Source organism: Acartia tonsa, chromosome 10 (assembly GCF_053477335.1).
Source record: "Acartia tonsa isolate MP-2025a chromosome 10, ASM5347733v1, whole genome shotgun sequence".
In the NCBI taxonomy this organism is placed as follows: domain Eukaryota; kingdom Metazoa; phylum Arthropoda; class Copepoda; order Calanoida; family Acartiidae; genus Acartia; species Acartia tonsa.
In genome coordinates, this window is record NC_137269.1 from 626,116 (window position 1) to 649,925 (window position 23,810).

General features: G+C 33.6%; 2 protein-coding genes across 3 annotated transcripts in view; one reads left to right on the plus strand and one right to left on the minus strand.

The window, feature by feature from the left end:
* The first annotated feature begins 3,878 nt into the window (after positions 1–3,878).
* LOC145329853 (rhomboid-related protein 1-like) lies at positions 3,879–10,931 on the plus strand. Of its 2 annotated transcripts, XM_080174288.1 has the most exons (8): positions 3,879–4,323; positions 4,962–5,040; positions 5,782–5,862; positions 7,351–7,458; positions 8,034–8,124; positions 9,259–9,405; positions 10,146–10,263; positions 10,707–10,931. In XM_080174288.1, exons 1-8 carry the CDS (start codon positions 4,253–4,255, stop codon positions 10,819–10,821), a joined length of 810 nt encoding a protein of 269 aa, XP_080030414.1. In that variant the 5' UTR covers positions 3,879–4,252; the 3' UTR covers positions 10,822–10,931. The 2 variants fall into 2 exon arrangements, with proteins under 2 accessions (XP_080030414.1, XP_080030415.1); XM_080174289.1 differs by lacking the exon at positions 5,782–5,862 and having other exon boundaries at positions 4,239–4,323.
* Positions 10,932–13,203: 2,272 nt separating this feature from the next.
* The window catches only part of CycT (Cyclin T), a 46,204-nt gene continuing 35,597 nt past the window's right edge, over positions 13,204–23,810 (minus strand). The window contains exons 22-35 of the mRNA XM_080174286.1: positions 23,300–23,470; positions 22,018–22,206; positions 21,490–21,606; positions 21,200–21,292; positions 20,544–20,601; positions 19,954–20,116; positions 19,390–19,533; positions 18,783–19,014; positions 18,171–18,296; positions 17,698–17,807; positions 16,793–16,903; positions 16,088–16,190; positions 15,053–15,280; positions 13,204–14,890 (exon numbers count right to left, since the gene is read on the minus strand). Coding sequence (XP_080030412.1) covers positions 15,218–15,280; positions 16,088–16,190; positions 16,793–16,903; positions 17,698–17,807; positions 18,171–18,296; positions 18,783–19,014; positions 19,390–19,533; positions 19,954–20,116; positions 20,544–20,601; positions 21,200–21,292; positions 21,490–21,606; positions 22,018–22,206; positions 23,300–23,470 — 1,680 coding nt within the window. The 3' untranslated portion in view covers positions 13,204–14,890; positions 15,053–15,217. The remainder of the gene's footprint in view (positions 14,891–15,052; positions 15,281–16,087; positions 16,191–16,792; positions 16,904–17,697; positions 17,808–18,170; positions 18,297–18,782; positions 19,015–19,389; positions 19,534–19,953; positions 20,117–20,543; positions 20,602–21,199; positions 21,293–21,489; positions 21,607–22,017; positions 22,207–23,299; positions 23,471–23,810) is intronic.

Here is a 23,810-nt window from a genome sequence, read left to right on the forward strand (position 1 = left end):
AGATCTTAAGCTTTAGAAAGACAGACAGAGAGACAGACAGAAATACAGACAGAAAGACAGACAGAAAGACAGACAGAAAGACAGACAGAAAGACAGACAGAAAGACAGACAGACAGACAGACAGAAAGACAGACAGAAAGACAGACAGACAGACAGACAAACAGACAGACACCGATATAATTTGTAGTTGATCAACAACTTTTTGAAATGGTCAAAACTAATATAAAATTTTAAAATACCCAGAACTTAAGGGAAAAGAATAAGTATAGAGTTAGAACTAGACTTGTGACAAGGAGAAATGGAATAAATGTAAGAAAATGCACATTGTAAAACAAACTAGAGTTTTAAAATCAAAATTCTTGGTATAGTTTTAGGCTATTTTTAATCTCTTCATCTACCCCTTCGAATTCAAAGACCCTTTATGCTAGTGGCGTAGCCGCTAGTCTATAATACAAAGTAGAATGATGTCTGTTCGTCCGTCAAGATTTCAGTAACCGTTGAACCGATTGAATTAAACTCTACAGGAAATATAACCACTGATCCTTTGGTGGTTTGGCAGTTGAGATATTTTACTTTAGACAGATACTCAGTCTTTGGTTCCATTACTGTTTAAGTATAAGTATTAATAGAACAAAATAAGATTTGAGGGGGGGAGGGGGTTATTCGACCCCTCTTGTTTAATTTTATTTTTAAAAATAATTTTTTTTAAGTGGGAAGGTATTTTTCATTTTTGGGGGGGTGTCCCACCCCACTGAAAAAGGACCGACCAGTAGGTATATTCCCTGAAGCGTAGAATCCAATCGGTTCAGCGGTTACCGAGATCTTAAGCTTCAGGCGGACGGACAGACATCATTCTACTTTGTATTATAGATAATATGCAAAACTTTGCCAAAAAAGGAAAATTATTTTTTTAAATTCCATTTTCCATAAAATTTTACTTCACTGTGATTGATAGGAAATGAAATCTATCATTTCTGTTTGCATTGGTGCACTATGTTCATAGATAGATAGATAGATAGATAGATAGATAGATAGATAGATAGATAGATAGATAGATAGATAGATAGATAGATAGATAGATAGATAGATAGATAGATAGATAGATAGATAGATAGATAGATAGATAGATAGATAGATAGATAGATAGATAGATAGATAGATAGATAGATAGATAGATAGATAGATAGATAGATAGATAGATAGATAGATAGATAGATAGATAGATAGATAGATAGATAGATTTATGCATATATCTAAAAAATTGTCTTCCTTCAATATTTTTAATATTTTTGCCTAAAAATCAGAGTAGTAAAGAAAAGTATCTCAATTGAGTAAAGTTTGTAGGTAATTTAAAAATACTAGCGGCTACGCCCCTAGAGGCCTCTAGTGGCACTTTAATTTTTTTTTCTATTTCAAATATTTAATTATTTTCTATGTTACGTTGAAGTCTCTACGTGAAAAATTTTTTAACGATTTTTTTGTGATTTCTCTTGGAAAGGTGGTGATACCCTCCCCAAAAATAGTTATAAACTTTCCCGGGAACTATGAGAAGCTACCCTTTTAAGGAGAACCCTATCGGTTCAGCGGTTAGCGAGATCCTTCGGTACAAACAGACAGACAGAGAGACACCGTTCTACTTTGTAATATAGATTTGAAACAGGTTGACATAATGAGCTGCCCTTTTTGTCAATTGTGTATGATTATATGTATTTTTCTTTTCTGGGCTGGATCTTTAAATCATTTTAGTGGTGAGCCAGATCGGGGTGAGCCGAATTTCAGCCAATTACAGCGCGGCATTTCATAAAATGCTGTGCTCTCATTGGTGGAAAGTTGGCTCACCCCGATCTGCCTCACCACTAAAATGATTTAAAGATCCAGCTCTGGTCACCTATTACCATGCAGGGAGGGAGGGGACATTGGAAGGGTCCCCAATGTTTTACAATCACTATTATCTTATTCATTGGCTTAAAACAACTTTTGAGACTTTTATTGAATTTTGATTATATTTCCAAACGTTTCTAACACTAATTGTAATCTACAGAAGGGGTACTTTTATGTATCATCAGTATACATCAATTTATTGGCCATTGTCTTGTCCCTTAAAGTAAATTAGTTTAAAATTGAAGAATTGACTTTCCAAAAGTCATTATAGAGGTGTTATGCTTTTCTGAGCCTACCTAATTGTTACAGAAATCCACATATACTCAATAGTGTAGCAAAACGTCAAAGGATATCAAATTATTAGACAAACTACCCTTTCATTTTCCAATATGGCTGTGAAACCGATTAATATCCGCTGGGTTAGAACCGGTTCTCAGGACAAAGCCCAATCTGTACCACTTTTGATTCCTGTGACGCAATAAAAATGAAGGATTCTCCATTTCTTTTTTAGTGGTTTTCTTTCCCACTTCTCCTCTCATCTCTCTCATTTATATGACGTCACAGGAATCAAAAGTGGTACAGATTGGGCTTCATAGTTCTCAGCCATACTGAAAATTCATGCATTGCATCGTATCTTATATTTTTTATTATCCGCAAAAGCTGTCTATAATACGATAAATAACTATTACTACTTCATGATATAGAAACTTTGAATAAATGGAATTTTACAAATAAACAGAATTATTGACGGAATATTTGTCCACAATGATTACGCAATAAAAATACAGAAATATGCAGAATAAATTACTACAAGGTCGAATTTGTGCTTAATAAGCGCAGCAATAATATCAGTGAGCTTAGAGGATAAGACAATTATATGAAGACAAAGAAAGTCTCTCAAAAAAAATTCTGGCGTCATAAAAATGAGGGATGAGGAGTGGGAAAGAAAACTATTTAAAAAAAGATGGATAATCCCTCATTTTTATGACGTCACATGCTGATTTTTTGAGAGACTTTCTTCATCTTCTAATTATATAAATTTTCGATGTGATAAACAAAATTACCCCTTTTGTAGATAAAATTTATTGGTTGAAATGTTTGGAAACTACTGGTTTGAATCCAACCAATAAAGATTCGACAAAAATACCCAATGTTTTTAGGCCAACAGATAGGGTAAAATGCTAAAAGACTTTGGGTACCAGTATAATTTACACTCCATTGTCCCCTCCCTCCCTAATTAATATATTTAAAAAAAGCTATCCTCCAATGGAATAAAGTAATAAGGTTTTTTGTCTGGAGCTAAAAATATCGCTAAAAATGCTGATTCTCATAGGCTGTACTTTTCATGAAACAAGGAATAATGTAGTATGCGAAGCATCTCTATAATCAACATTCTTTTAAAATATTGGGTCATTAACATTCCCCTCTCCCCCCCCCCCCCCAAGGCGTAGCACTAGTTATAATTTATTTGAATATGTACCTTTTTTTTTTTTTGGGGGGGGGGGGGGAATATGAGACCAATTGCGGTTATGGCAATATGCGAAAGTGATAGAATTTAAGCTTTCTGATCATTGGACAATTAAGGGTCAAACTTTGTAAATACATTTTGTGTACATTTAGTTACTTGAGTTTTAAAAATACTATTGAAATAGTTTATTTTATTAAAATGAACAAAACAAAGATTGTTTTATAAGTTATTGGTTGGTTATTTGTTTTTGTACTTAAAAACTTGCGTGTATTCTCCGACTATTGAGTATCTGTCGCCTGCTTTCTACCATATCTATCCAAAATTGGACTGTAGATTTTAATATTGGCGTTACTATGGATTTTCTTTGTGTTTTTGAGTGTGTGTGTGTGTGTATCTGTTGATTGTGTGGGTGTGTGCTCGTGTGTGTGTGTGTGTGGGTGTGTGAATGTGTGTGTCGGTGTGTGTGTATGTGTGTGTTTGAAGGTTTTTTTTAAATTAATTATTTCAAAAAGATAGGTTTAGTCTGTTTAAACTTTTGACATAAGAATATCATTAAGTTGGAATACCTTATCTTTTTACTATTCCTATAGCAATTTGGTACAATTTTTATTGTGTAGCAACTCAATAAACGTTACCAGAAAGACAGTTTTTTTGTAAATATGTTGACACTAACTTTTTACATTATATAATTAGTTATGTTATATTATTATATAAATAATTATCTTTAAAAATTGTGTGATGTCAATTCCTAAACCGACTTGGCACAATAATATTTGATTTATTCTAAATTAAAAGCGCTGCCACTCTATTTATTGTTTATGTTGGTTTGCCGACCGTTTGACTTGTTGAATATAACTTTTATGGGTGTTGTTATTCTTGTTTTAGATAAAATTTTCAGAAGAAATGTATAACAAGCAACGGAACTCCATAAACAGCGCAGCTGTTCAGATTACTCTTCCAAATAATAACTATGGGTGAGTTTTTCTTGAACCCGTAACTGTGGCGTATTATCTAGCTAGGGTAGGGTGGGGTAGGTCAGATAAATAGCCTAAACCCACCCTAAGACATTTATAAACCTTCTCTAAAAAGTACAACCAATACGGATCAGTAATTTGGTCTTTGCCTTTAGGCAAAAAAAAACTTACTGCTTTATAGTATTGAAATGGCAACTGCGCCCCTAGCATATAGGGACTCTATATCCGAAGGGATATGAAATAGCCTGAAACCATATCAGGACCTATAAGAAGCTTCACTGTAAAGGAGAACCATTTCGGTTCAGTGGCTACTGCTAGTGAGATACTTAGGTACATAATAAAAAAAGCTTATTAATTTATATTATAGGATACTTTTAATTTCCTTATAAATTTCTTACCAGATTACTTTGCTGCTCTATTTATGGACATAAAGTGATAGTTGCATGAAGTGCATTTCAGAAAAATGATTTCAAGCATGAGTTACAAGTTTACCATCAAACATATATGTATAATTGTGTATTACAATGAATAACAAACAATTAGACATCACTAAATTGCATATAGAATAAGTATACGATTTTCAAGTCTTGATGTTTTTAAAACTACGTGGTAGAAAATCTAAATTATTTTATTTTTAGGAAAAATCGAGTGAGTTATTTGAACGAGTATAGTTGTAAACCCCCGCCCATCTTTTTATTCTCAATTAGTGCTGCTCAGGTTAAGAATATTTATTTCTAGCATTGTATTATAAACAGCTTTTCGCAGATATAAAAATGTAAAATTATAAGATTTAAACCATTTTTTTAGCCCCGAGTTCGGAGGCACGGGCTAAAAAAACTGGTTTAATCTTATGATTGTAATTTTTACGATGTTAGGCATAATTTTCTAATATTGCTGGGAACCGGTTTTAATCCACCGGATATTAATCGGTTTCGAGGAGATACGGGAAATGTGATTTTGAGTTCGCATAATAATTCCTGTAAAAGTTAGGTATAATGTAGAAAGCTGCCCAACTATATAATTGTCTCTTTTAACATTTTTTTTTCTTTTAGGCAAATTTTTATATTATATAATTATCCAATGCATCTGATTTTTTTGGCACAGTGATTCCTTGGAAAACAGGGTACAATGTTATAAGCAACGTATCTTTACATACAACCAAGTCCTTGAAATGTATCATGTATTAAAGCAATTTTCAACAAATTTACATACGATTTAGTTTGACTTACAAATTTTTATTCTGCTTATTAAGTTCTGACATACTAAAATTTCGTTTGATCTAACCTCTGATTTTAAAGCTTCGTTTTATGGATGTTGTAATCCTTGTTAATATATATTTACTTAAATCATATGTAAATTAACCAAAGTATATTATGTTTATTTAAATGTCTGTTTGTTTGTTTGTCTTACTTGATTTTAGTATAGATTAATTAAACCGTAATTTTGATTAACCATTAGGTAGCTGTTTTCTTTGTCGAAGTATATGAATTATCTCTACTTGGGATAACTGTCAGTATTGATGGCCCAACTTATACCCAGGTAAATTTATAACTATTTTGGGGGAGGGTACCACCACCCTCCCAAGAGAAATCGCCCCTAGAAAAATTCCACCTCCACCCCCCCAAAAAAAGTTTTTTTTAACTTTTTCTTTTAAAATCTAAATTAAGAAATTGGGTTATCCAATTCAACCCCCCCCCCCCCACTCCTCAAGGGCCCCTAGAGGCCTATAGGGGGGGTAGCCACTAAAAATACATAAAGTGGGTCATTTTTTGCGTATTTTCCGTAAAGTTATTCTGCAAGCATCCTATGAGGTTGGTCAGCATTAAGAGCAGTTTGACCTAATAAGCGCATTTGACACCAATTTTGCACAAAACAATTACGCCAAAAAATTTCACCCTTTGTTATGAATATAATGATTCGTGATTCACTGATATGGGAAAGTGTTATTAAAGGAAGCCTGCAGGAAATACACCGCTTTAATTGATGAAAAGACTACCACAAGAAGACCCAATACCCCAAATTTGAAGCCTCTAGCTATAATAACAAAAAAGTTATAGGCATCTCAAAATGACATTTTAGGGAGTTGAAAATTTTTAAAATTTTCAAGCCCGCTTAAATTTCAATATTAAATTACGCCAACTAGAAGCAAAATTATAAGTTTATTTTGTGCACAAAGTTAGAATACCAGTAACTGATTATAATTTTACAATAATTCATAGTCAAAATCTCTATAAAAAAAATCCTTTAAAGCATCATGCTGTTATAGAAAAGGATAGAAGTACATATATTAGCTCCTAATATTTAAAAACTTAAAAGCTTATAAAATTAAATAAGTAGTATCAGTACTAATCAAAGTAGTTAACCCTAAAATTGATAATTGACTTACTAAAGATTCATGTAACAATGTGGTACACCTTAGACACTAACCAACTCATATTTATATAAGTATTATACAAGAACTATTTTGCAAAAAAATACATTACATTTTTTTTCAGTTTCTTCAAGTGCTGATACTATATTAATGTTTATGTAGTTTGACTGACAATTCTATTTGTCATATTTTTAAGAGCAAAGCTTTTCTATAATTAGGGTCAGTCCGTCCGTACGCCCGTCCGTTGGAGACAGATAGCTTTTTTCGTTAATTTAGGCATGTTAGAGTTCTCCTATCGATTTCAAACTTTGCATGGTGATTCCTGTGATATTTAGGTACGATTTAGAAATCGTAGCAACTCTATAATCATTTCCAATTGTTCTGATTTTTGTATACTGATTCCAAGGACAACAAAGTAATATATAATTATAAAGCAAATCAACTCTATAATCAAGTACTAAAAATGTAAGTATGCGTGTAATCATTATACTGAATCGAGAAGTTTTTCAACAAATTCACACACAATTTTGCTTCGACTCTTATTCATTTATATTCTGATTATTCAGTTCTGACACTATACAAGTGTTAATGTCCGTTTGTCCTACCGTTTCAGAGCTTCGGTTTCAAGGATGTTATCATCCTTGTTTTTTTCCTAGAGTCCACTGATATTAGACCCAAATAAGAAGCATGAAACCTGGAGGTTATTGAGTTACATGTTGGTTCATAGTGGATACTTTCATCTTTTCTTTAATATTCTAATTCAGGTATCTATCTATTTATCCATATGTATATATCTATGTATATTGTACATATAAATGACGTATTAAAGTTTAATGAAAGTTCGCACCATATTTCCGCTTACCGCAGGTAACAAGAACAAACGCCGCCAAAATTATTTTGAATTTTTTTTTAAATTTACAAAATACATAATTTCTGAAAAAAAAATATTTTTCTAGCTTTAATATTAACAAAATTACAGCCGTTTTAATGATCTAAAATAAAAGGTAAAATTTGGTTGACTCACTCATAATAGGAAACTCATTATCAAACAGGGTACCACTAAAGGAGGAGGGGGGGGGGCGTTCAATGCATCAGCCCCTCTTGTGACCGATTTTTGGGTCATGGAAAGAAAACGAAGTTGCGGGCTTCATCGTATTTTCACAGCAGCTTTTGAAAGGTTATTTTAGCTTTAGTTAATGTTAATAATTGCCCCTCAGGGTTAGAAAATATGCCCCGCAGGGCTAGAGCCCCCTGCAGGGGCTAGAAATAATAGAAAAGCTACTGTGAAAATACGACGAAACCCGCAACTTTGTTTTCTTTCCATGATCCGATTTTTTAGTTGGTTCTGGGTATACCATTGGAGATGGTTCACAGGTGGTGGAGAATTTTATTCATTTATATTTCTGGAGTTTTATTTGGCTCACTCACAGGTTGATATTATCATTTAATGCAGTACATTTAATCTGTTGAAAATACATTAAGACCCACGAATAAGTATTTTTAGGGTGTACTGTACGTACATCCCATATTTCCTAATATATCATCAAAAGTTGTATATGTCCTTGTTCTCTATATATTTCCACATAAGACTATATAAAAATTGTAATTTTACCTCCATCTACAACAGATATCTTTAGAGCTAAAATTTTGAAAAACTGACTGAGCAAAAAGTAACTTTTTACATGAAACGATTTTTTTTTAGCAAATTAATGTAAAAATGCCATTATGTTTGTTACCAGAGCTGGATCTTTAAATCATTTAGTGGTGAGCCATATCGGGTTGGCTTACATCGATCTGGCTCACCACTAAATGATTTAAAGATCCAGCTCAGGAGAAACTTTATACAATAGTGCAATAAAAAATTTAGGTTTTAAGTTTAAAGTTTTTTTTCACATATTTTTTTTAGTCTTTTTAGGTTAATGATATTTGAAAAACTTACGTTTCAAGCAAAATTATCCTTATAATATAGTAATAAGATGTGTGTTTGTATGTCTGTTTGTGTGTACCAAATGATCTCGCTAACCGCTGTACTGATCTAGTTCTCCTTAACTGGGTTGCTTCTCATAGGTCCCGGGAAGGTTAATATCTATTTTTGGGGAGGGTACCACCATCCAACTAAGAGAAATCGCCCCTAGAAAAAAATTTCCCCACACCCCAAAAAAAATTTAAAATTATATTTAGAGGTTTCGTTAGTTTCTTTTGTTTATCATATTTTTTTCGTCTTCTTTATGACCACTTAACATCTGCCTACAGCTCATTTTCTTCGTTTATCTAAGCTTGGATTTTGGTGTTTTTCTTCTTATGGATGTCTTTATATTCTTTATAAATATCTATAATTTTCAGCTGCATTTCATATTGACATACCTGTCCTTGTTAATTTCCAGCTTAAACCAACAACGAAATTAATACGGGAAAAAATCATGAAACTTGAAACATGATATTCAGCTGTCTTTGGGGGGCAACACATAGTAGAATTAGCAACCTTTTTATCAGCCCCCAAATATTATTTTATATTTACTTTGTTTGTTGGCTATACCTTATTCCTATTTCTGAATATTTTCAAGTTACCCTGACAGATCCAAGTTCGTACCTGGCAGGTGCCAGCGGAGGTGTGTACAGCCTGATCACAGCCCACCTGGCAAATGTGATAACAAACTGGTCAGAAATGGAGTATCCGGGCTTGAGACTGGCAATTTTCATCATTCTGGCAGGTCAGATTCATTGCAGGGATCTAAATGGATAAGACAATGGCTGATAAATTGATAGATAACCCCAAAATGATGCACAAAATTGCCCCTTCCCTAGATAATCTTTAGTGGTTGAAACGTTTGAAACCATAACTTCATAAACCAACCAATCAAAATTTAATAAAAGTACCCAACGTTGCTAAGCCAAAAATTTAGAAAACGTTTCGTAAGCTTTTTTTGTCTGTAGCGAAGGATCTCGCTAACCACTGAACCAAAATGATTCTCTTTTAAAGTGTAGCTTCTTATAGGTCCAGTACGTCCACCCTCCAAAGAGAAATCACCCCTAGAAAAAATAAACCCTACCCCTCAAAAAAAATAATAAAACCATTTTTTCCCTTTTTAAAACTAAAATTGAAAGTGAAGATAGGCATCTTCCATTCTCTCAAGTGGACACAACCCAATCTTTCCCGATTTTGTATAATTTTTGATGGAACACGACTCCAGTGACGTCATATTTTTCTTTCCCGAAAAAGGGAAGGGGGGAAGAAAATCTCTACAAAAGAGATGGGGAAAACTCCCTTTTCTCCCATCTCTTTTTTTCTTCCCCCCTTCCCTTTTTTCAGGAAAAATATGACGTCACTGGAGTCATGTTCCATCAAAAATTATACAAAATCGGGAAAGATTGGGTTGTGTCTCTCAAGTGTACCTAGAGGCCTCTAGGGGCGTAACCGCCAGTTATATTATAAAATCTTAATGTTTTTAAGGTTCCGACTTCAGTGTAGCCCTGTACTATAGATACATTGGGGTGAAGACTCAAATAAGTTATGTGGCTCACATTGCCGGGGCTTTGGTTGGGCTTGTTCTTGGTCTCTCTGTCCTTAGGTAAGAGTTGAATATAAACATTTGAATTTAATTCTTTTTATATCTGCAATAATGGATATAGAATACACGTGGATATATTGTCAGGTTAAAATTTGTCGTCAATTTAGGTTGCTAGCATGGACCTCATTTATTTGTCAGTTAAGTTTATTCATCCAGTAGAAGGGAAGGGGATGGTGTAAAGGGGTTGGATTGGAGGTACAAATATTTTTGTCAGCATTCCTGGCACCAGAAGTACTCAGTACCTGGAGCATTCCTGGCACCAGAAGTACTCAGTACCTGGAGCATTCCTGGCACCAGAAGTAATTAGTACCTGGAGCATTCCTGGCACCAGAAGTACTCAGTACCTGGAGTATTCCTGGAACTAGAAGTACTCAGTACCTGGAGCATTCCTGGCACCAGAAGTACTCAATACCTTGAAAATCCTACTTATTTTTTTTTTTTAGAAATTTGATAGAGAGAAAATGGGAAACTTGGTTGTTCTGGATATCAATTACTATTTATTTGTTTTCTTTAGTATTTTTAGTAATATTAAACATTATATTTTTAAATTTTTCATAAGCTAAATTAATGATGTATCTTTATTACTATTTTATATTAAATTAATTCTTCTACAATTATATAAATAGACGAAATTTTCTTTTAAAAAAAGAAAATTGATAAAAATGCCACTATGAAAATATATTTTGTGCTTTTAATAATTTAACAATTGATATTAATCAAAATGATTGTAGTTTAATTCAACAAACTTCAAATCAATAACAAGATAACAAGGATGACAACATCCATAAGTAGCGAAGACTCCAAAAAATCATGGATTGGCAAAAAGAAAATTATGAATTATTGACTTTGGCTGTTGGCGGGAAAACGGTAGCGGATTTTCAAGAAATTTTGATATGTCATGTTAGAAAAATTGAAGTTTAAAATTTGAAGTCATTAAGTAAAAAATTATGGTCACAGAGACTGTAGACCTGAACCTCCCCCCTTCGGTCCAGACACACAGACAGATAGAGATCCTGTTACTTTGTTTGCTAGTTAATATTTTGCTTTACTTTTAAATCACATTTTAGGAACTTCACATAGATTATTGAGTGGTTTTAGGCTATTTAATATCAAAATAAAGTCTTGGAATGGGTTTAAGCTGTTTTTCTACCCCCTTTATCTCCTACAGAGCCTCTAGATGCAAGTGCCGAGGTAATAGGTTGTACGTATGTCTATGTCTGTTAATGTTTATTAAGATCCTGTAATCTGATTACATTATTGTAAAAATTTTGCTTGTCCGTTAAAATCTCGTTAAAAAATCAAACTGAGTGGGTTCTCCATTGTATTTAATATTACAATTATGGAGTCAATTCAGGGGGGGGGGGGGGAAAGGGTCATTTTCCAGTTTGGCACCTACATTCTAGGTATGGATATAGATCATGCGTGGATATTTTGACTGGGTAAAATTTGTAATCAATTTAGGTTGTTAATATGGACCTCATTTTAACTGGTTAGTACGTTCAGTAGGAGGGCATTTATAAAGAGGGTGTATCGTTATTTTAGCCAGCTGTGTGTGTCAGTTTGTTGAAGTAAATGAAAATCTGGTGCATCATTCAACTAATAGAATGAGGGTTGGACCGGATATTGAAACTAACCGGATATCCGGCTGATTTGTAATGCTGGATATCAGGTAATTTTCCGGATATAGAATGTTGGCAGATATCCGGAATTAGTATTCAGCCGGATATCCAGTATCCGGTCTAACTCTAAATAGAATATCGATTATCCTAGGACTCATTGTCTAAGATTGATAATCCTGTTGGGATTAAAGAAAAGGTAAAGACTGAGATGTTCAGTACTGAAGACACCTATGTGGGACCCAAATTTATTTTTTATATTTAATTGTTATTTTTTCTTTATTTCCTTATCTTTAAAATTTACTTTTATAAAGTAAAATCTTATCATTTAATTCTAAAAATGTAAAATAAAGATTTATAAGTAATAAATTTATTATTAATTACATTTTGTTTAATACTAAACGCTAATTTTTATCTTTTTTTATAGGCACCTAGCGGCTAAACTTTCAACTAATAGGTACCTAAATATTGTTTTACTTAATTTTTTACGGATTTTAGAAGATAGTAAGGTGCCGAAATGAGCCTAAAACTATCCCAAAATTAAAATCTAAAAATTAATTCAGGCCTAAAACCATTCCACGACCTATGTGAAGCTTCCTTACTATTTATAGGTCAATTGGTTTAGTAGTTTTAGGACTAGAGGCCTCTAGGTGCACTAGAGGGCAGGGGAGTCGATTTCTCCCAATTTTTAAAAGGGAATAAGAAATGTTTTAAGGGGTGATGGAACCGACATGGTTCTCCACTACAGTAAAGATTCTAATAGGTTCAGGCAATGTTTATAATTATTTTTGGGAAAATACTGCAACTCTCCCAAGAAATCTCACACCATAGAAAAAAATAACCCCCTAAAAACATAATCTTAAAGCTTAAAGGGGGGGGGGGGGGGTGTAAAATATGGTGACTCGTGTCACGACATACCAGCAATTTTATTTTGAGAGCTACTCCCTTAGTTTTAGAGATAATTGAGTAAAATCTTTTTTGTTGTGTCACTAATTAGTCAAGTTTTGGTATCTTTAAAAAAACCGGCTTCGAGACCGCCACTGCCGCCGCCAAATTTTTTTAAATTTCATTTCTCACCGAATTAGGCAATTTGGAATCATTCAAGACCATGTTATTTTTTTCAATAATTTTTCTCTTACAAGCAACCCTGTGGGGGGGGGGGAGGACAGGAGTAATTTTTTTCAAATTCTTGTTTATCAAGGTTTAACTTAAATTCAGTACTTAGCCTGTGCTTTTAAAGATATTGAAACAAAATCTTTAGTGGAAGAAGTAAAAAGTAGATACCTTTTTAAAAAAAAAAGCATAGTAATACAAAAAACACGCATTGAACAATTTCTGAATGTATATTTAAGATTTTTTCATAATTATACAAAGTACCACTGAAAACAAATTTATATGATAAGTAATATAATCATTATAAGCGACTAAGCAATGTTTAATGTAACTTAGAAATAATTCATACAACATAGATTTGCTTAGCAGCTTTAAATAATAATTTTATTAAAGGCGGTAGTACAATTTAGCCAGAGAAATCAAAATATCCAAAGAAAATTAATTTCTTAACAAAAAAAAATAAGTTTATATTTATTATTTAACATATTTTAAGATAACACTCAGTTAAGTATTTTATTAAGGCATAAAATAGATATTTTTAATTTTACTCGCCAAACAAAATGCTTGAAAACTGAACAAAGAAAAAAAACAAGAATGACAGCGAACTAACAAGCATAGCTTTATTAACAACAAAAAAGGCATGAACAGCCCCAAAATTCAGGTAACATATCTTTCTTATCAAAACAAAGAAAGCAAACGAGATATTGAGCATTTTCGGGGGGGGGGGGGTGATTGAAATTACCACCAACTTGGTAAAATTAACTCATATATTCAAAGTTACAATTATAGAAAAGCTTCCACTTTCCTCATTAATGAAAATGATAGAAAAAAACAAAACAGAAGTGCGGTATAGAATAGTTATTAATCGCATCGTATTATAGACATCTGTCCACGAATAGTAGAATTAAAAAATTATAAGATTAATTTCAGTTTTGTTGCAAAAGCACCGGGCCAACAAAACTGGTAATATTTTTTTTGTTATTATTCGTAGAAAATCGTCCTTAATACGTTACATGAGTTTTCAGTATGGCCCAGCAGAACCGGTTCTTATCCAACGGATATTAATCAGTTTCGAAGCTATATCCCCATCCCCCATTGTAAGAAGATAAACTTAATTTTTCCCTTAAAGATAGGTTACAGTTACAACTTTGCTTTGGCTTTTTTTACCAATTATGTAGAATTGACAAAATATTCAATTTGAAAGAAATTATTCTCAATTATCTAAAAAAGCAAAAGACAAAGTTATAAAACTGATAATAATATTATACCTATAGAATAATATTTTCAGGGATGTATATTCTGCAAAGGATTCATTTTTTCCCCTGCTACAATAAAATATTTCCTGTTTCCCCTAGGTTAAAATTTAAATTTCCTTCGTTTTAAGAATCTTTGTCTGTAGATGAGAGGACAAGTAGCCTTTTGCTTATTTTTAAAAATATTTCCAAATATCTTTGGCGTTTTCAAAAATGTTCTGTTTACTGTATAGTATCAGCTGATGTTTTCAGTACACTTAATTCCCCCCCCCCCCCCCCATATTTCCCACTGCCGGGGATCCCCTGCAGAAAATACACCCCTGACCATTTTCTCTAATATAGTTTTAGGTCAAGAAATAAATATAGAATTTTATTAAGCTTTTTAATGAAATTATTTCAAATAAATGATAATGCCTAATACGATTTCTGACTTATTTTTATCATTTTCAAGCTAAAAAATGTATTATTAATCAATAAACAATATTTCCTATAATAAAAATAAAATTAATTCTAGGCAACTTAAAGATTATATTTACAGATATAAGAATATGCTTTCAATATGTAATTACCATAATAAAATTAAATTTACATCACCAAAAAGATTTTAACGTGTTTTTTTTTGTTTTTGCAGCTTTAACAAATGCTCTAAATTAGGGTTAGGCCGGATATCCGGCCATTTTCAATATCCGGCCGGATAACGGATATTAAAACTATCCGGTTACAGGATATCCGGCTGATTTTTAACGCCGGATATCCGGTTATCCGGCCGGATATCGAACGTTGGCCAGATATCCGGCCCAACCCTACTCTAAATATTAGACAAACAAGTGGGAAATCTTTTTTTTATGAATCACACCCATAAAACATACATAGTAAGGTTATTTCTGTATGTTATATTTATAACAGAAAATATATGTTTTATAACTTTTACAGTATTTATATGAAAATAATGTTAATTTATGTTTTCAACAATTATCTGCTGGATTTTTTCTCCTTCTTAGTTCCAAGCTTGTGGTGCAAAAATTCTTCTTCGGCCTAAAAAAACCACAAGTAGATTTCTTATCAATGTTTGACATTGTAATAGTTATTTATTGCATCGTGTTATAGACAGCCTTCTGCTGCCTGCGGATTTCAAAATTAAAAATTATAACATTTAGACCTTTTTATATTTAAATTTCAATATTCGTAGAAAACTAGTTGTAATATGATACGATGCACGATTTTTAAGTATGACTGAGAAATGGTTCTATTCCAGCGGAAATTAGTCGGTGTCAAAGCAATGATGCTGGAACTAGTTTGTATAACTTCTCTAGATACTACTTCACAAATATAAGAAACATAATCCTATTATATAAAGTAGTAAGCGTATTTTGTCTGTTCCGAAGGATCTGGCTAACCGCTGAACCGATATTGTTCTCCTTTACAGTGAAGCTTCTAATAGGCCCTGGGAAGGTTTTAAACTATTTTTGGGAGGGTGTCTTCACATCCCTCCCCCCAAAAGATATTCTCTTTTGACCACAAATTTAAAATGGGATTAGGTCGACTTTTCCCCATCCTACATTAAGTGCCCCTAGAAGCTTCTAGGGGCATAGCCACTAGTTTAAACATAAAATATAATTGTGTGTGTTTGCCAGGGTGAGGGGGGTGGGGGCAGGGCTGAGATGAAAGAATACGATATCGTATTAAATTGACCAAAAGTTGGGTGATTTCCCTCAGAGAATAAATTGAACACTTAAAATCCCAATGTGACTCACCCATATTTAAAAATAGGAAAAGGGGTTTTATGATCGACTTCAATTTATCGGCCATTGTCTTATCCCTTTATATCCCTGTAAAAACTACCTGTTGGTTAGAAGTGCCCATAACTCTGGCCATTTTAGCCGCTGGGATATCCAACTTTGCAGAGCTTTCACTTCTCTCTCTCTTCTTACTTCTATCAGATGACCTATAACAATTATATTTATTATCTTAAGATAATGAAACGTTTCTTCCAGCTGGCTAATATAATGATACCCCTCTCCCCACTTTTATGAATCGATCCCCTCCCCTGAACGTATTGAACAATATCTGAGAATTATATAAGCAACCCAAATTAACGATAAAAATTCCCCTGTCACAATATCCACGTATGCTATCCTATTATATAAAGTAGTAAGCATTTTTTATCTGTAGCGAAGGATCTCATTCTCGAAGGACCCCTGAACCGATATGATTCTCCTTTAAGCCGCTAGTATCCAATAAAACGGGGTAGAAAAGATATAGTTACATGACAAATTAAATAATATTCTGATAGTAAAAGTAGTTTTTAATGATTTACTCGCAAGTCAAGTTTAAAGTCAGTTGGGACATCTTAACATGTAACTTCTAAACTATGCGCAGCACAGGAATGATTCTTACATTTCTAAAAACTAGAGCTTACAGCGGTTCTAAAGGTATGTATAACTTTATCTACTATTAACACAAGCTGTGCAATTTGAATTTTAAAAATCTACGCATTTTTTTGCACACCCTTTATCTTATCAATGATTAAAATTGAATTAAACTTACTCAACGGCAGGTGTTCCACCAAGTTTAATTTTGAGCTTCGGCAGAGGCATGTGTTTATGTGGGGGAGAACTGGCCGGGGTGGTTGTGCTGGCTGTGTGATGGCCTCCAGTGCCTGCAGGCAATATTACACTCTACGCCCTGACTACATGGTCACAGGAAGGTGAGTGACATTTGACTGTTTATTCCACTAGTCCCCAAAGTTACATAATAACGTTTTCTTATTCGTTGACCGAACAACTCTAACAGTCCCCCGAAGTAAATAAGCCAGTGATTAAGAAAAAGTTAACAAAATACTTTTGGGGCTAGTGTAATAAAGAGCACAATGACCCCTCACTCTCTGGGTTCACCATAAGATAAGACAATGCACGATAAATAGAAAACCATCCCCACTCCAATGATGATAAAACAAAATAAGCCAATATGCCGATAAAATTAATTGGTTGAAAAGTTTGAACATTTTCTGTTCTGAATCATCAAATGAAAATTCAGGGTTTTTGATCCACCGGATCAGAAAACCTGGTTCTAAAACTTTGAGTACCAGTGTAATTAACAGTACAATGATCCCTCCTTCCCCATGGTTTACAGATAAATATTTTTTTACCTATCTTCACAAAACTAAATTATCTTCAGTTAAAGAATAGTTATTTCTCGTATCGTATTATAAACGGCTTTCCGCGGATAAAGAATGTACAATTATAAGATTAAAACTAGTTTTAATCTTATGATTGTACATTTCTATATTCGTAGAAAACTGGATATAATACGATGCTAGACATAGTTTTTTCGTATTCATGAGAACCGGTTCCTATCCACCGGATTCAAATGAATACGAGAAAATCAATTCAATTTCTTGAATATGACAATAGTGCAATATTTATATAAAAAAAAGGCGTTGAGTGTAATTTCCTTTGATAACAATTTTGACATGTTCTTGATCCCCAGAGCCCCGCTCTCTGTCTCTATCTCTGTCCTTGTCTTTCTTTTTCTTCTTGTCCCTCTTTCTATGCTCATCGTCCTGCATAACAATGGTTTTATTATTAATTGGATCTTACACCAGATTATCATGTACTCTAAGTAATAAAGTCAAACTTGTAGCTGGCTAAAATAACCCCATTTACCACAAAAATCAAAGTTTTTAACTACCTATTCTTTTCAATTAAAATGAAAAAGAAAAATTCAATATTTTATGTAAATGATACTTAAGTTTCTTATTTTGAATTAAGATTGACATATTTAGAATAAAATGAACCAATCCAGGTAAACATATTAGCAATAAAACCATAAAAGCCCTGGCTTTAAATTAATTAAATTGAAAATAAAAATATTGTTATAATTTGTCAGTTATAGACAACTGTACTATAATAACAATACTATATACCTTTTCTTTGCTATCTCTTTCCCTTTCACCATGTTTATCCTTTTTCTTCTCTTTCTTTTCTTTTTTCTCCTTTTTCTCTTTCTTTTCTTTCTTCTCCTTGTGTTTCCTGTCGTGCTTGTTATTTCCCTGAAGAAAAAAAAGTATTGTTTATTATTATTTTGACTAACCTAAAAAATATTTAAATCAAATGTATCTTAATTTTTTAATTTTTTTTTAAAGATGAGAGTTATATTATATTTAAATGAAATGGACACTTTGATTTGTAACCTTCCATCTTCATTTTTTTGTTAATTCTAGATCTTTAGCTACAATTAGACATCACTAGCGGCTACGCCCTTGGAGGGCCCTTGGGGGAGAAATAAGACCCTCCAATTTCAATTATTGTTTTATAAAAGAAAAAGTAAACTTTTTTCCTGACCTACAAGAAGCTTTACTGTAAAGGAAAACTAAATCGGTTCAGCAGTTACCGAAATTATTTGCTTCAGTCAGACAGCCTAGACATCCTGTTATTTTTATATAAGATGTACGAGACATAATTTTTTCTTATGTATGGGAACCGGTTCTAATAAACCGGATATTAGTCGGTTTCGAATGAATGAGAAAATTTTATACCTCACTATCAAAACTATCCAGTTTTGTCGTCTCCTCTTTAAGTCCATGAATAACCATAGGTGGGACAGCTGCCGTTTGCTGCTGCGGTGGCGGCTGAGGCTGGAAGGGTGGCTGCTGCAGTGGTCTGCTCTTTTCTGGCTCCAGCAAGGCCTCTGGTGGGGCTGGTTGTCTTGTAGAGGAGTTGGAGGAGGATCTGTGGTGATGGGAGGAGGAGCTACTATGCTTCTTATCCCTGTAATATAAAAAAATTATGCATTAGAACAGGGGTGTATATTTACCTAAAGCCCTCTTTATTTCATTCCTAGATTTATATTATTATTACCTATATAGTAAAAAGAAAGGAATATTTCCTTATGTTGAATTTCTACTAGTAACCCCCCCCCCCCTCAATCTTAACTTTTGGGAAGAGTGAAATATTTAGGCGCTTGACAAAAAATAACTTTTTGATTACTAATACAAAGGGTAGTTTTTCGATTGTTTGTTTATTTCTTAAGGTACATAAGGTTAGGTTATATTGAGAAATAGGTGGCCTCCCAAGGGTTCGGAATTCAATTGTATAGGCCATTTGACAACCCCCCCCCCCCCATTCCTAATTTTTTCAACCCACCTTGAGCTGGAGTCGGACCTATGATGATGTTTTCCTGGGGAGGATGAGTCCCGCCCGCTGCCAGAACTCCCAGAGCCGCCACTGGGAGCCGTTGGAGCTGCCACCGAAACAGGAGGTGCACTCTCCCTGGCACTGCCGCTGCTTCTAAAATACAAGTTGGTGGTTATAATTGAACTACGGGCCTTACAACAATCTTATGTATCGAGGGAGTGAGAAGAAATTACACTGGTAACCAAAAATATATACCTAACCATTTTACCTTAGGTACCTATTCATAGCCTCAAAAAAATTTGGGTACTTTTTTTACAGAATGAGCAATTTTGTACATCAATATTAGATAATATAAATTTATCGTCCATTGTCTTGTCCCCTTAAATAGCTGAATGCATCTTATTGTTATAACTTAGTTAGTCACTGACCTAGAACATAAACATCGATTTCATGAATAACAATGTTATCTTACATATTGACTCAAGGAACTGTGACACTAGGTATCCCCTATTATCCTTGTTTTCTGTCTGCGTTTATCTATCTACCTTTCTTTAAGTCTATTACTTATCCTACCTGTGGCTGCTACCACCTCCCACAGACTTTGTTGGGCTTGGATGTCCATCTTTGTCCACGAGTATTGATGAAGGTTGAGCTCCACGCCGCATGGTCTCCGTTAGGTTCTGGAACTCCGGAGCCATGGACTCCAGTTTCTGTACGTTAACCACCGGCTCACCACCTTAATGTATCATAAGATGATGTAATAAGAGTAAATTGAATATGTATCATTAGCGGTCACGCTCCTAGAGGCCTCTAGCGTCACTTTAAATTTTTTTTTTTTTTTGGGGGGGGGGCGAACTTCTTGAAAGGATGGGGGTTACATTACCGCAAAGTATTTATAAATATTCCCTATGAGAAGCTTCAATGTAAAGGAGAACCATATCGGTACAGCCAAAAACTTTTCCTAAGGACATCATGTTACTTTTATAGATGGAACCATCCAAGATTTAGAGTAAAACTAAGCACCAACTTTAAAAAAAAAAAATCATTTATACCTTCTCCATCGAATGTCGAATTTCTCTATTATAGAATTTTTGTAAATTAATTGAAATAATATAAATAATACCTAAGTAACAAATGTGATATAAACTAGGTAATAATTCTACCTTGACTGTTCGACAGAGTCCTATTGCGCGAAGAATCAGTTCTGGGTTCACTTTTTATCTAAAATAAAATTTTAAATTGATTTCAAACAAATATTTAATAGGTATATAACTATTCATATGTAGTTTTTATAACAGATGGCATTTCGAGCAATTTCACGGATTCTAGGTTTGTATTTCAATCGGCCTAATCCGACAAATTAAGTCCGATTCTCGATAAAGAAGAGGATATGTTATTGTATTGTTTACCTAATGTGTGTATTTTTTGAAGAATTCGTTTGGGGCCAAGAAAAAAAACATATTAACGAGTAATACGATGTCCCATAGTCTTCCTTTCGTCATTTTTTTTCCAGGGGTGCATATTCTGCAAATTTGACCCTGCAAAAAGGGGGAGAAGGCAAAAAAATTAAAAATATGTAATTAAGGGAAAAAATGTAAAAAATAAGAAAACTGAAAATATTTTTTTCAATTTTTCTCCCCTCCTTGGTTAAAAAATAAAAAAAAATGTGGGAGGGGGGAAATATAAATAAAATAAAGAATTATGAAATCATTTTTTCATTTTTTCCCCTCCCTTGCTGAAAAAAACCAGGAGGGGAAAATAAAAAATTATGCAGCAGGGAAAAAAATCTTGCGCAGAAATTACACCCCTATTTTTTTACCTGTTTTTCAGGGGATGGTGTGAAAAGATGACTGTGTTTAATCATGGGATCTTTAAACTCTTCCTTAATATTGCTTGAACTTCTTGAAGACTCCTGAAATACGATTTGATTGTCATATGTTCAGCTGATGAATTTTAAAAAATCGACGTTTCCCTCTAAAGTACCTATGTATTAATTAGGTCTCTAAATCCTTACAATTATTCTATCATGGAAAAAGGTATTTGCATCGATTTTTAAAGTTGCTAAAATGCAAATTTCATTGCCAGTAATTAGTAAAAATCTTTTCTAACCTGTTTAATGTTGGTGGGGGTATTAGTTGATGGTTTATGAGGAGAGCTGGTGCTTGATTCACGTTTCACATTGCTGCTGCTCTGTTTCATTGGTGACTGGCCACTCTCCTTCTTCATCTAATCAAATAATATTTGAAGTTTCTTACGAGAAATTATGATTGATTCTTAAAATAATTGAAGTGAGGAGGTTAGGGTTAGTCTACCCCTTAATTTCAATTTTATTTTTAAGATAATTAAGTATACAATTTTTTTCTAAATCCGATTTAAAAAAAAACATTCAACATTCAACAAGGCAATCAGTATCCACTGCCAAGAAAGCTATAATAAAATCAACTGGAGTATTGAATAGAGCCTAAGATTCAAAATTTCAGCAGACATAAGTAGCCCTAAAGTTATACCTAACACTTTTACCCAGGTGTTTATTATCAACCAGGTTCAATTATTTCACCACCCCTTTACTTTTCTTTAAACAATTTACACAATAAAATATACAATACACCCAATCGAAAAATACAATCATGTAGGTACCTTTAATGGCGAATTGGTACGGCCGCTGCCACTCGATTGCTGCTGTGAACTGCTATTCAACATTTGTTGCGGCGGCTGCGGCTGCTTGTTACTGTTATAAGCGCCAGGTGGCAGCTGCTGAGATGGCGGCTTTGAATTATTTGCCGCTGACAGATGTTTGCTACTGCTACTGTTATTCATGTTTGGTACCTGAAATAATCAGAAATTTAATTTGCCGCTTAAAAATATTAAAATCCTATAAATAAAAGGAATTCAAGATTCTGTCATGTTAAAAAAGTTTTATTCACGGAACAATAGACTGAAGACGTTTAAAAAATTTCGGTCTACTGTAATATCTGGGGCGTGACCGAAAATGTAAGAGTACGGGTAAATGTCTTGGCTTATAGACAGGCGCAACTTATTACTATATAACGTAAGGCAGGATATACGGACTTAGGGATTTACTTTCATCTTGGCCTAAATAAGAACTTATCTTTTAAAATAAGTACTATTTTGTAATTTTTGGGTGAAAGTATTTTTAAGGTTTTTTTAATGCAACCAACTCGTAATCAATGCGCAAATGGCACTTAGAATCCGAATTTAAGGGGGGGGGGGGGGGGTTAATGCAACCATCTCGTAATCAGTGATTAAATGGCACTTAGAATTCGAATTTCGATCTGAACTTTTGCATGAGTAATCCTTGGTAGGTCTATTTTCCCTAAATCGAACAAAAAGTTGGAAAAGTAACGGCTAACGGCTGGCGGCTCAGCCGTTTTGCCATTTTTTAGATATCTGTAGTGTAAATTAGTCACGAAACCTATCTTCACATAATACTCTTTTCAACTTCAAAACGCTATCAAACGGTTTTAGACAGTAGCTGTAAGTACTAGAAGTTTTAAAAATGGTTATTGCTATCATTCAACATGAATTAAACCAAAAATATGTTTTAAAAAGTTGATTCCTACGTAATTTATGATGAATTTACCCTGAAAATAGGCACAAAAAAAAACGGCTAAACGGCTGAGCCGCCAGCCGTTACTTTTCCAACTTTTTGTTCAATTTAGGGAAAATAGACCTACCAAGGATTACTCATGCAAAATTTCAGATCGAAATTCGAATTTTAAGTGCCATTTAATCACTGATTACGAGATGGTTGCATTAAAACTCCCCTCTTATGAAACTTGGCACGAGTAATCCTTGGTATGCCTATTTTCCCCTAAATCATACAAAAAGTTTACGAGAAGTTTGCATTAATCTGATCGGTGTCAAATGAATAGAACATCGTCCAATAATAGTCTAGTACCTGCTGCTGCGGCTTTTGAGCGTATTTAGCATCAAGAAGGCTGAGGGTCGATGTATCGGAATTATTGAAAAGCTCGGAGAAGTCCGAAACTGCCTCGCTAACCCCGGCGGGACCCTTGTTCATGTCCAAGTCGAAATCGTCGTCGAACAACGTCTTTGACAGCTCAGACTCCTGATATAAATATTTTGTTTTCTCGTTTTTATTGGAAACCGATTAATATCCGGTTCTCATACATATGAAAAAATATATATTTAGCAACATATTCTATCCAGTTTTCAACTAATATAAAACTGGCTTTAATCTGGAAAGCTGTTTTTGTTTATAATACAATGCGAAAATAAATATTTTCGTATTCATTCGAACCGATTTATATCCGGTGGATTAGGACCGGTTCTCATCCATACAAAAAAAACTATGTCTAGCATCTTCGGAATCTCTGGCTAAAATAACTGGTTTTGATCTTTTAATTGTACATTTTATATCCGCGGAAAGCTGTTTATTTATCCCTAAG